Source organism: Corylus avellana, chromosome ca3 (assembly GCF_901000735.1).
Source record: "Corylus avellana chromosome ca3, CavTom2PMs-1.0".
NCBI classification, from domain to species: domain Eukaryota; kingdom Viridiplantae; phylum Streptophyta; class Magnoliopsida; order Fagales; family Betulaceae; genus Corylus; species Corylus avellana.
In genome coordinates, this window is record NC_081543.1 from 11,959,003 (window position 1) to 11,973,128 (window position 14,126).

General features: G+C 36.4%; 1 protein-coding gene across 4 annotated transcripts; it reads right to left on the minus strand.

The window, feature by feature from the left end:
* Window positions 1-1,214: 1,214 nt before the first annotated feature.
* LOC132173362 (inactive poly [ADP-ribose] polymerase RCD1-like) lies at window positions 1,215-13,230 on the minus strand. 4 transcript variants are annotated; one of them, XM_059584839.1, is made up of 9 exons: window positions 13,086-13,230; window positions 12,833-12,896; window positions 12,312-12,431; window positions 6,666-7,908; window positions 6,194-6,438; window positions 5,784-5,884; window positions 3,834-4,019; window positions 3,658-3,753; window positions 1,215-1,524 (listed from the first exon to the last, which is right to left on the minus strand). In XM_059584839.1, exons 4-9 carry the CDS (start codon window positions 7,787-7,789, stop codon window positions 1,468-1,470), a joined length of 1,809 nt encoding a protein of 602 aa, XP_059440822.1. In that variant the 5' UTR covers window positions 7,790-7,908; window positions 12,312-12,431; window positions 12,833-12,896; window positions 13,086-13,230; the 3' UTR covers window positions 1,215-1,467. The 4 variants fall into 4 exon arrangements, with proteins under 4 accessions (XP_059440822.1, XP_059440819.1, XP_059440820.1 ...); XM_059584836.1 differs by having other exon boundaries at window positions 5,784-5,887; window positions 12,312-12,419; window positions 13,086-13,229; XM_059584837.1 differs by having other exon boundaries at window positions 5,784-5,887; window positions 6,666-7,884; window positions 13,086-13,229.
* Window positions 13,231-14,126: the final 896 nt, after the last annotated feature.

The following is a 14,126-nucleotide window of genomic DNA, read 5'->3' on the forward strand; positions in this document are numbered from 1 at the left end:
TTTAACTTATGTATAGTGATACACATGTATGCTATTTGGATCTTAGTATGAAAAGTCTCTCTCAACGTTAAAATGCATTTCCAATGATGAAACATGTTTTTATGCAAGTTTTTATAAAATCCTCCCTCAGCTGTTGCGCCATTCTGTGTTCCATGATGGATCTCAAATTCAATTCTCTCTAGCCTTGATTAGTCGCCATTTGTTTCTCCACAGCTTTGACACGCCTACTCACTAGTTTTCCCAACCTCTCAGCCCTTTGCCGCCACTTTCCTCTTCCGGCCACCACGCATCTACGCGTGTCCTACAAGCTACTGCTAGAAGCTCTTTCGTCGGTCTCCCTCTGCCTCACCCATTGTTGAAGTTGCTAGTTAGTGGGCATTTTTACTGTTATTTTATTTTCCATGTATTTTTATATTTCTTATGTTTTGCATCTTTCTTTGTATTTTGCTGCTATTATGTTTTGTGGGATATTGTCTCCTCGCTCCTTTGCTGTTTGATATTCTAATAGAGACTTTTGTAGTCAGATTAGTATTGGTTCCTCTCTCTTCTATAGTCCGTGTATCAAACTATAACAATGCATCTTTGGCTTCAACCTCTTTTCGGTAGTTGTTGATGTTTCCAAGTAAGGGCTCAAATAGGTTCACGTTAATCCAAATCCCTTTGGTTTCCGTAACCGCTTTATTCAGCCCCTTGAGAAGACCAGATTACTTGTTTGACTCATTTCTTACCCTTTGTATGTATTTTTGCACTTTATTAGTTCGTTTTGGGTTTATTATTAGGGAGCCCACCCTTTTTTGGGTTTTAGGACTGTCCACTATTTTTTCCTTCGAATCAGGAGTGGAAATAATTATTTTCTATCTTTTTTCTTTTGATTTTTTAGTTCTCTACTGAGAGAGATCAAATCATTTTCTACAAATACAAGAAGCAATCACATGGGTTCACTATGAGATCATCACAGAGCAGCATGCTTTTACTCGTCAACTCAAGGAGCATAAATCATGGTTTTTTAGTTGTCTCTGGGCAGTTCTAGGGTGAAAGTGCCATATTGCTGAATCTCTAGCACAAAAGTCCAACGAACTTTATAAAATTTAAATGATTCAGAAATAACTCAGCAGTATATATATATATATATATATATATATTTTGGAATTTCAGACCCTGCATTTCCTAATCCAGCAAAAAATTCGACCAATTATTATGAATTTAAGACCAAATGTTGACAATTTAATTGTTGAAACGAAACCAATTCACAATTCACATAAACCTCAACCAGTTTAAAAGGGAGAGAAACAAAAAATAACAAAGAAGCACTTAATGGAAAATTTTGTAGACTTTTAATGTTATAGTGTCTACAACATCATGTCGACACATTCCAGGGCAAAAGCAGCAAATAAGTAAATTACCAGGCATATGACAAACCCCAATAAGAGTTCAGAAAGCACACCATCATCAAGTTATCAAATAGCCTCAACAGTCTTGCTCTTGCTTTGGCACTTTCAAGGTGCATGTAGATGTGGATGGTTGCTGCAAACATTTCCGGGGAGATGTAATTAATTTTCATGGGTGCTCACAACTGCCAACTAAAACTTGGTGATTCATTAATAAACAAGCAGTGTCTTGCATAACATTAACACAGGAATAGAAAGGGCAAGACAAACAAACAATCATTAACATATTACCGTTACCCAGAAAACAAAAAATGAGGAAAAAAGAATTTACACCTCTCTCTCTCAGAGGAAAAGGATTGTCACTAACTACGCCTGTCCTTCAGTTCCTAACTACAAGTCATATCACGTATTACAAAAAGCAATGACTTATTCAATGTATAGTATGTAAATAACTAATTCCATGTTTCAATGTGTGTATGCGTACGCAAGTAGGAGTGAAGATTAAAAAAGAATGTAATGGGTTAAAGTAGATAACTCATTTCTGTTATAATATAGTTTAGTTAGTTGAGAAGGTTATAATACAATTTAGTTAGTTGAGAGTTAGTTGAAGTGTTAGTTGAGAGAGGATGTATAAATAGTCTGAATAAGAATGTAATCAGAAACTTTGTAGACAATTGTTCATTGTGAACTTGGAGGAGGAGTCCTCGAATACTCAAGGAGGTTTAGGTATCCTCGAAATACCTAGTTCAATAGTCAATTCATTCATTCATTCTATTCTTTCTATCTTTCCTTTCCCATATTTGCATTCATTAACAGCTGTTATTAGAACAAAACTGTTACAAGTGGTATCAAGAGCCATTTGTTTTCTTTTCATGAAAACTAGATCTATGGGGCAAGATTCTGATTTGGTGCAGTTCAGGAAGGACTTTAAGCAGTTGCAGGATGATTTTTTAGAGAGGAATGCAAGACAGGATAGATTGGAGAAAAAGCAGGATGACCAGTTTGCTTTCTTGAGTGAACAGTTGGCACAAGTGATGAGAGGCATTCAAGAATCGCAGAGGGCACCAGAGCAAAGAGATAAAAGTTCCTCTTTTGACACTATGGAGGCCAATTTTGGTTCAACCTCAAAAGGAAGGATTCATGCAACAAATGGTGCAGGGTTTCAGGCAGGAGATGGATTTCACACTAAGTCCATTCGGTTGGAGTTTCCTAAATTTAATGGGGAGGATCCATTGAATTGGTGCTATAAGGCTGTTCAGTTTTTTGAGCATTTCTCTACACCAGATCAACAAAGGCTGAAAATTGCTTCATTTCACATGAAAGGTACAGCTCTAATTTGGTTGAAAGAATTACCTATGTCAAATTCTTTTTCATCTTGGGATGATTTTGCTAGAGCTTTACATTTTCATCTTGGGAAGAAAATGTAGATGATGCATGAGAAGAGAGAGGGTTCAACAGAAATAAAAAAGGGTGAGGAGGAGGTGTGTGCTGTCACTGTTGTGTGCAAATGGTGGAATTGGGCATTGTGCAAGTCAGACTTGGGTAGTGTGTTCACGTGAGCTGGCTTGCTTGGGAAGCTGAATAGTGCGAAGGTGGGGAAGTGAGAACAAATATCAGACAAAGGTTTGGGCTTTTGGCCTGCATTTTGACCCTAGGCTGCATTTGTATTTCAATGTAATAGGCAGCTTTCTTTCAATTGCACACCTTGTGGGCAAGGTGTTTTAAAGGAGCGGGTAATGTAATGGGTTAAAGTAGATAACTCATTTCTGTTATAATATAGTTTAGTTAGTTGAGAAGGTTATAATACAATTTAGTTAGTTGAGAGTTAGTTGAAGTGTTAGTTGAGAGATGATGTATAAATAGTCTGAATAAGAATGTAATCAGTAAGCTTTGTAGACAATTGTTCATTGTGAACTTGGAGGAGGAGTCCTCGAATACTCAAGGAGGTTTAGGTATCCTCGAAATACCTAGTTCAATAGTCAATTCATTCATTCATTCTATTCTTTCTATCTTTCCTTTCCCATATTTGCATTCATTAACAGCTGTTATTAGAACAAAACTGTTACAAAGAAGAAGAAGAAGTTGATATTTAGCACAAAAGGATCAAGATCATGGCTACATAGATGTGTAAGAATATGAATGTTTCTGTGTGACTCTGTCAATATTCTATTCTGCGTGAAATATATTTGAACCAAATTCCCAAGTTACAGCTATATTGTTCCAACAACAGTGGCTTGCACAGAATATGTCACATCAACAAGGACCATACCTTGCACTGAAGACCCATTAGGGTAGACCTTAACAACGGATCCCCAACTATCGATCTCAACTTTTTAATAAAATCTTCCCGGCTAATCTTCTTGCTCTAATGAAAAAAAAAAAAGGAAAGGAAGAATTACAATCGAATATAAAACACGACTACATAAATGAATTACCAATGCTAACCTTGAATATGTCATAATGAACGTTCACCAACTTCATAGCTTCAGGAGATGTTTCTTTTGAGATAGCTTCAAACAACAGGGGGAAAGGCATCCATCGTGATTTTGGAGTTTTCAACGAGCTTGAACCAAGGATAACAGCCTTTTCCTGAGATCTGTTCTCGAATTGTGGAAATGGTTTACATTTCTCCTACAGGGAAAAAAAAATACTAAAATGTCTTATAACTGAAATCTTCACTAAAAAGACAAGATGGTTTTAAACCTTTATGCAAATGTTAGCCAACCTCTAGCATATCAGCAAGTCAATCTTTGTGGCAAAAAAACACTGAAATGACAATCAAAGGTAAAACAGCTGGAGTTGCCATATATACAGGACCAAAGCTTCATAAGTACAAAGGATTAATCACCAACACATTGCGATAGAAATGGCCAATCCCTTAGGTCCTCACTAATTGCTCAATATCTTCTGGGATAGTATAGAAAGAGAAAAGTATGTCTCTCACATCACAAACGAGAAACAAATGATTCAGTACCAAAAGGGTATTTCCAAAAAGGCTTGGGCTATAAGGCCATGGAATCCAATCCAACCCAGTCAGCTGGGAAAAAATCCCTTCACCAATACCATCTTGAGGCCCAGAGGAAAACATATTGGCTTAGATTCATTTGAGCCCCTAATAACGGCAATACATCCATCAAGACTAATCACCACTAATGTCAATAGACACACGACTATTATATTTTTTCATAAGTAACCGAATTTTATTAGAACCAAAGGGTGCACCCAAGTACACAAAACGTATATAAGAGAAACACCTAAACTGAAAAAATATGAAAGATAAAAAAGTCATGAAAACTAGAGTATGAAAACAATCATAGGCAGTCATCCAATGAAGAATGGGAGTTAAAGAAGGCCTTTAACTCTTCCACTGTCCTCTCTTTGTCTTCAAAGCTTCAGTCATTGCTTACTCCATACACCACATCAATAATAGTAGAATCATCTTCCAGACAGCTTCACTTTGAGGGCTACCAAAATTCCCTCTCCAACAAGCAAAAGATTTCTCACTCGACGAGGTATGACCGATGCTAAGCCAAACAAGCCGAAGATAAAGTTCCATAATGTGCTAGCTAACTTGCAATGGAGTAAAAGATGGTCAACGGTTTCTCCACTTTTCTTGCACAAACAGCACCAATCAACCGCAATGATATGCCACTTCCTTAAGTCATCCAAAGTGAAAATATTACCTAAAGCGGCCGACAAGCGAAGAAAGCTACTATCAAAGGGGCCTTACTCTGACAAATACACCTCCAAGGGAAAGGGATCCTATAGAGGGGGATCAAGACATTATTCAAACTGCTCTCTCTTGGAGGGGATCCAGTAAAGCTTGTTGACACATCTATTATATTAGTAGACTTCAGCTTTTCTGCACTCAATTGAGGCCCTCATGCATGATCAAGTTGAGCAATTATGGGCCAAGGGCTGCTGCATAAAAGCTATTTATCAGGCAAAACCAACTCATGACTAAGCAAAACCAGATTTCAGCAGGAAGACTAGGGTGCTAGAGATAAACCACCAAAGTGGAAAAGAATTTCTTACAGCCAGCTAGGGTGCTAGAGATAAAACCACAAAAGTGGAAAGGAATTTCTTACAGCCAGCCCAAGAATTTGGAATGGCATTAAGTTGTTGAGATGAAGTTAGAGTAGGCTTCAATAGTATCTGACTCCTATTGTTTTCATTTTTGGCACAAACACCACTCCAAGTTCAATCTGTCTTCCCAATTAACAGGCATACATCAAGTTACTCCTGTATTGATGCACCATGACAAAGAAAACCCAGGTTTATGTGCTCCCTGGCAAGAGTTAATGCTAATGGGACAAAATCAGGAAGAAAAAAAAAACCCAAAATGAAAAAGAGTAATAAATAAAATAAAATCTTAAAGAGCATGGGAAGGCTTACTGATTCAACTGGAGAGCGATATAACTGCACTTGGCCCTGATGCCCTTCACTAGTTGTAACCCCTGACACATCAATTCTGCCATCTTCAGCAACAAGAGCTCCTGCTGTAATGTCAAAAGAGATCTAGTTGTCCAATAGAATAACAAAACTTACTAAAATCAAGCAAAAGAAATTAAGGTCTCCATAAACCCTCCATGAAGACATGGCATGCTGACTCATACTACAGAGAGTATGATGAACAAAAACTGCCTAGTTAATTTTGATCATGTTGACCGTGTCCCATCACAAACTGATTGAAAAATCTAGATGAACTGCCATAAAGGTATATAGAATGTACAAGATGGTTTCTAAAGTTCTCCAAAGAAGTAATGCATTAAACATGGAAGGAAATGAAAATAGGAGAAACATACCACCATCAGCACCGAGAGACATCTTGAAACATACAACATACTCTGGAAAAATATGGGTATTCACATTCATATTCCAAACTATATAATGATGTGGACATTGGATGTCGTCCACTCCACTGTCAAAGTCTTCGGTACTGGGATGACATTGTACAGATCCAGGACTGACAACCTCCACATTTCCCAAAATGACACAACAGAACACTAAGTATCTTATCCCATTTTCGTCATCATCACAATAACTTGCACTGTAAAGAAAACAAAACTTGAGTTCTTACAAAGGAGAAGAAAATAAGCAAAACTAAAAGAAATACAATTATCCATCAGGTTAAGACCAAGGGATTGCCAAACATATAAACATAAAATCTTCATTATAACCATTCATTGGAATTAAGATATTGATCATATTCCAATGTGAATTCCAAGAGACAATATATAGAGAGAGAAACTGAAAAATAAATAAATAAATGCAAACCTTGTATGAGCATGGTTTAGTGGTGTAAGGTGAACTCCGACACCATATGAAGATACATTTTTGGGTCCACCATGCCCAAGCCCATACGTCATGATGCTAGACAGAGCATCTTTACTAGCAGCTAGCCAACCATATTGGAGATTTGGATTGCCACGATTCTTTTTGGTTATCTCAACCTGCTTTCGAAAGAGCTCTAACCGAGTTTGCATCAAATGACTAGAGCAGCACCTAACCTCTATTTTTTTGGCATTTATGGATGAACCCATGCCCACAGCAAACATGTTTTTCACAGTATCAGAATCCATAATTTCATGCATAAGTTCGGACTTAGTGGTTGTATTTTCAGCAATCTGTTGATTTTCCCCACTAGCCTCCCGCATTTTGGCATCTGACATTTGATGGTCATTGTCTCCGATTTCCAGATCCTTACTAAAAGATTTTAGTTCACGTTTAGTCCTCTTCACATGAATATTTGACTCTTCAACACATTCCTCCAACTTAGAGCTATTCACTCCAGTTATTCCAATCTCAAGCTGCAATTTTATCTCACGGGTCCCATTTGGCTCTGGCAACACAACAGTCGGATCATCCACTAACTTAGATTGGCAGCATTCATGCATTTCACTAACACAGGATAGAGATTCTGGAAAGAAGCAACGATCTGCTTCATCAATCCAAGCAATGTGCTTCTGTAAACCTGTTTTCAACTCCAACTGAATCATATACAAAATATCTAGCAATAAATGGCAGCCATTAAGCTCCACTTCCACTGCTGCATTTTTCAACTGAAAATGTCTCCTGACCAACTCCAAAACTTCTTGAGGATAATCAATCCACTGACCATTCTGACAATACAAAAATCGTTGAGGAAGGCCACTTTTACTGAAATTCATATAGTTCTTCAGTAAAGATCTTTCCAAGCATGATCCATTATTGATTTTGCATGGATCTGATCTCTTACGCTTACCAAGCTTGTTAAAAGATGAGTTCAAGCTGGACCTTTGCGACAACACTGGTTGGCTAGCTCCAACTATATTTGCTATGCACCGAGTTGCCCTTTTCCTATTCAAATTGACAACAATTCTCTGGCCATCGTCTAACACGTTAGCCCACTTTGCTTCCATTATGTACAAGAACTATCGTTATTCACAAAGTAGATCCTAGAGGCTAAAACTAATGTATAAGTCTTCTCTTGAATATCCAGGAAGGAGAACCAAATCTACAGAAAAGAAATTTGCAAAACCTGAAAAAAGAATAATTGTTTACCATTTCACAAATGTTTATACCTCAGTTATAATGTTCTTGCAAAAGTTTAAAAATTTATCACAAAAAAATAAATGAAGAAAAGAAAGCACTCAGATATGACTTACAACCAAGAATTGGTCGGCAACAATCATGTCATATTCAACAAAATTCATGGTTGTATGCTAAGATTTAATAAAAAAGAAAAAATTAAAAAAAAAACTTAATGAAGCTAACCAATGCAAATAATCGCATTCTGTCATAATGCCAAAACAGCTTATTACACGCACAAAAAAATATGTACATGGAATTACTTGTAATGGTGTAATTCCAAATCTACTGATAAATTTGAGAAGCCTATATACTTCCATGCGCCTTATTGGATGAGGTATTCTACCTTCTTGGATTTGACACCAGCCCAAAGGCAAAGTGTCTTAAAGAAGAAAGCCTTTAATTCCACCAATGACTGCTCACAATCCTCAATTTTCTGATAATTTTTTACCTCCATGGACACCACATAAGGCTGGACCGTATCATCTTCCTTACTGCATCAAAATGAAGCCTACCAACTTGCGATCTCCAGCATGCAAAGAGGCACTCGGCTAGGCATAACACAAGCCAGCCCTACACTGTTGAAGATAGTGTTCCAAATAGCAGTGGCAATCTCACAATGGAGCAAAAAGTGATCTGCCAACTCCCCACTCTTCTTACATTTAACACCAATCAACCACAATGATATGCTTCTTCCTAAGGTTGTCCGTGGTGAGGATCTTCCCTAATGCGGCCAACCAAGCAAAAAATGTTACTCTCAAGGGAGCCTCATTTCGCCAAATGCTCTTCCAAGGGAAATGAGTACTATTATGAGGAACAATGACATTGTAGTATGATCTAACATCAAACAAATTTCTCTTGAAAGATACCTAAGAACGCTTGTCTTCACCACCTATCTCAATCTTAAGGAATACAACAAATTGAAGAACGGGGTAAAGAGATCCACCTCTTAATCGTGTGCTGCTCTTAAGAATGTTAACATTCTATTGATGAGAGGCACTATAGAGATTCAAATGGTCTACCTCGAAATAAAAGAGAAGAAACGGGAAAAAATGCACTAGATGACAATGCCAACGATCTCTAGCTTAAAAAGCATCTCCTTTCCACATACGAACGTGTTTAGGGTGTGGTCATGGGTTCAAAACCACCGTGTATGTGTGTAACTTACTAACCGGGGGGGACAAAGCAAACTCACTGTATTTTTAGTTAACATTATTTTCAGCTGCCAAACTTACAAAACTAGTTGTGTAGTATTGCCTTTGACATACTACAACTTCTAGCATGGGACCATAGAGAAATATACAACTTCTAGCAAACAGCATTTGGGAAAAGATTTAAGCTTGGGGTAAAAGCTGCATAAAATGCCAGGCCTAATTCATAATCAACAGCTAATTTATTTTTTATTTTTGATAAGTAATAATCAACAGCTAATTATATTTTGGCGTAAAGTATAAGGTTCCTTATGTCTCAGCGAAAAATATTTTATGGAAAATGTTTTCTAACCCCACCCCCCTTTTCAAAAAAAAGGCCTCTTTTACAAGGAGCTCTCAAACCTCTCCCTTTCCACTGACATCGGTGCCTAGGGCTGCCTTGCCACCTCTGGACTTCAGCTCAAGATCGTTTTGTACCCACATCTTCCCTCAAAATCTTCTGCTCTCTCTTCTCTTAACTCTCTTTCTCTCAGCTCTCTCTCAAAATTCTTAGAACCACAAAAATGGAAAAAAAATAATAATAATAATTTCCATATTATTTTCACCATTCTAGCCAAAAAAAAAAGAAAAAAAAAAAGAGTATTTATCTAAAAAAATGTATACTAAAGTCATATTCCTTGGAAAATGGTTTTACATCAAAACAAACATTGCATAAATGCCAGTCGCAAATCACTCGCAAGAACCTAAAATTTTAGAATAGAACTCTATCTATGATATACTCAAGTACATGGCGGTGGAAGCTTCCTTATTTTCAGTTAAGAGAAATAAACCCAAGAACACATCCTTCAAAACCATCTCACCATACCACGTCATACTAATAGCAAAACTTGACCAAGGGATTGTATTCACCCACTTTACCATAAAGCTACGAGGTCAAACCTAAAGTGACCACCCCAAAGTACAAACAAGAATGTGTAAAGCCCATGACAGCCCCGTCCTCCAACCTTTTTATTTTTTATTTTTGATAAGTAATAGAAAATTTTATAAAAAAAAAAAGGCGCTCCCTATGTACATAGGAAGTATACAACAGGAACACCTAACAAGTACGAGCAAAAGAAAGACACAAACAACCCATCACCAGATTGAACCCACCCAAAAGCCCTAAGGCCCTAAAACCTGAAACACACAAAACACTCACCGCTAAAAAAACATGAATCTTGCCATTCCTTAGCCTATAGGATGCGCCTGTATTATTATAATATTTTTTTTACATAAGTAATAAACCAATTTCATTAAAAGCGTAAGGCACTCCAAAGTACACAAGAAGTATACAAAATGAACCACCTAACTAATAAGAGCAAAACAAACAAGGAATTCACTATAACACATTCAAGGAAGTCACTATAACTAATTGACAAAGGAGGCACATACGCCGCCGTCCATAGATACAAAATTTCATAGAAAAAAGATAAAATTTCCCTCAACATCCTCTCTTTGTCCTCAAAGCCTATATTTTCATAATTTATGGAGCATTTTAAGTTCAAAAGCTCCCTTTTGCCTCTGGGCACCCTTTTCCTCTCGAAGATGATCCTCACCAATGGCTGGTAGGAGAGCCACAGCTTGATTCTCAAACACGTCACATGAGATCCAAGGGAGTGACAAGGGGCAAACAATTCAGAGAGGAGTGAAATCCCCATCATCCCCATCCCTATAATCACCTCCCTTACCCCCCACCTCCAACACTGAAGACGAACCAAGACCAACCAGCAACTTATGGGAATCAGACGAACCTGTCTTTCCCACCCCATTCAATTCAATGGAGGACTTCTCAATTCTTGTGATTTGGAGGGAGAGGAACAATCGGAATTTCGAGGAGTTGGAGAGATCATTAGAAGACATTTTATCCTCGTTTTTACACACCCTGTATTTGTGGACTGCAGCATCTCTCTCACCTTTGTTGATTACTTATGTTGACTTGTTCGTTTTTCTTTTTCTAGTTAGGTGTTTCCGCTTGTATACTTCCAGTGTAGGTAGAGGCGCCTTACGCTTTTAATAAAACTTGCATATTACTTATCAAAAAAAAAATTTGCAATTCTCAGCCCCCTTAGCTTATTTATAAATTTATATATAATAATAATCTCCCCTTTCTCTAATAAAAAGTATGGCTATGAAGCCCTTCCTTCAGCTGGTTTTGGCTTGCCCCTTTACTAGGTTGGAGATTGACCAAGCTGGGGATGGACCAAAATAGGCGGACAACCTCAGCCCGCAATAGAAGATATCGGCTTGAGAAAACCCTGCCATAGTAGACCCCTCGCCGGAGATGTTTGGGCTGCGATCTTGACAGACAGCGGATTCTGGACCACAACAGCAACCATCATTTCTTAATGAAACAAGCTGAATTTTAATTTCTTTATGAAGTGCAGTGCAAATAATTTTTTTTCCTGACTACTTACTGCCGCCTAACCATCATTTCTAATAGTTGCTAGTATGGCATTATTTGATTGGCAGTCCTTCACAGATAGATAAACTTCCTGTGTGGCAAACCTAATGTCACATGATGATCACTTCAAATAGTTGATTATTTGATTGGCCACTCAAGTCCCATGCATCCCACATGCAAGTTTGCTATCGGTTAGGAAAGAAAAGGCCCTAAAATAGGGAGGTACAGTGTAACATCTCATTGCAAGAGAGAAGAAAACCAAATTAGGTCAAATCATAGGGGTAATGTGTAATTTTCTCAAAAAATCAACTCATTCAATGGCCTTACTCTTCAAGGAAAAACTAACACATCAATTTAAATACAAATCTGCCTGTATTGACAGAAAAGAGCATGCTATGCACGTGTCAAAATAACTTTTTAGGGGTAATTACCCTAACTTTTATAAGGATTAAATAGACCAACTTCAAGCATATCGCACCTTAAGAAAAACAAAATCACATTCAGACAATGATCTCATACGATATAAAGAGAGAAAATTACCATATCAATTACCAGCAAAGCAATCATGGATTTGAAAAGCCATCAACAAGTTAACTATCTATCAAACTATATTTGTTCAGACACCAATCAAAATTTTACATTTATCAACAAGGCAAACAAAAATAGGAAATACAAAAAGACATATAACTTGACCATCATTACAACAAAAAATCAAGAGATGACTAAAGATTAATTCTAGCATATAAATAGAGAGTAACATACCGTATTGTCCAGTAAATGGCCATTTTGTGCAAATCCCTCTTCTCCCCAACATCATTGCAAGTCACAAATTCACGAACTACTTTCTTCGCTCTTAAAGCTCCCAATCAGCTAGTTAGCATACTAATACAAATCAATCACAAAACTAACAAAAATCAACAACAAACCCTTATAAAAACCAAACAGTAAGCCATACGGTCTTTAGATATAAAAAGAAACTACCGTTTATTCAAGTAAATGAAAATACCTTTTTAATCACACAACATCCCCTCAGTTTCAATTTATCTCAAATCTAAGAAATCATGAACAGCCTCGGTTTCAATCAAAGACAAACAGACCTTTGCTCAGTGACAACATAGCCAATAGGTAATGAAAAATATACACACCTTCGAATCTAAGAAATTTCATCAAATCATATTTGTCGTTGTTATTTATTACTAGGCCAACTCTTTTGTTATAGTCAAAGTGGCTTTCATATTGTAAAAGCGAAAAAAAAAAATTGTACATAAATGAAATTTTCTTACACTTTCTTCAGGTTTCTCACCAACCAAACGCTCTAAAGAGAGAGCCAGATAATTCCAAACACACCTAGATGCCATAGAAGTCAGAAATGAACATCGATCAGGTCAAAATAATATATATATTTATGCAATTAATACCAAGCCAATTTTTAAAGGATTTACCCAAAAAAAAAAAAAAAAAAAAAAGAAACCAAGCCGATCAGAGAATAGATGACCGAATATTGAAATTCCAGTAGAGATTATTGCAGAATATTACCTCGCGCTATGTAAAAGGAAAATTCGATGATTGTTTCGGGATACTCGGGGTTTTGGGTCTTTTGACTTGATCAGGAGTAGAGAGAGAAAAGGAAGTCGTGTATGAGACGACGTCGTTAAATTCCGAAGACAGGCGCGTGGAGTAATAATTATTGTATTGCTTGTGCACCAAGTAAGGGAAGTGGGCGACCTTATCTACTCGAGTATTCTGAGGACAAATCTGTGAATATTTTTTTTCTTTTTCAGCTTCATCTCCTTTCTCTTTCCTCATTTGCTCGATCCAGAATTGATACTATTAAAATGATTCACATGGTCGGAAAAAAAAAAAAAAAAAAAAAAAAAACAATTCATTCACATGCCAAGGACAGAGTTTTTATCTAAATTGGTTTAAAGAAACTTCTTCTAAGTTAATCTATAAAAATGATATATATCATTTAAATATATGAAATGCACATATTTGTTAATGGTATGGATAAAGTTATAATAAATAATATTAAAAACTCATATGCATCTCACATGTTATTAAAAAAAATAGACACATTTCATTTTTATAAACTGGGTTTAACGAAGTTCCTCCAAACCAGTTTGGAGGAAAACTCTATCCTATATTAAAATAGAGTAATATTATATATTAAAATAAAGTGTTAGATACTATAATTATATCCGACATTTAATTAATTTATTTTTTGATATGTTCACACAAGAGGATAAAAAAACAAATAAAAATGAGAAGAAAATTCGAACTATTGATATTTACTCTATGAGGCGTGGTCTCCAACCATACTAGTCTTACCATAATACTGATGCGTCACTTATAACTAATTATTAGTTATTAAATAATAAAAGAAAAAAATTAATGGTTAATTAGGAGCGTGTCATGTTAGCATTATTGAATGAATGTTTGATATAATTATAACATCTAATGTTTTTCTCGGCATATATTTCATTGTGATAATGAGCCATAAGATTTTATTACATTCACTTATGTAAATTTATGTTACAATGAAGTTTACACGATTTGATTGAAACAAAATTTTGAAAT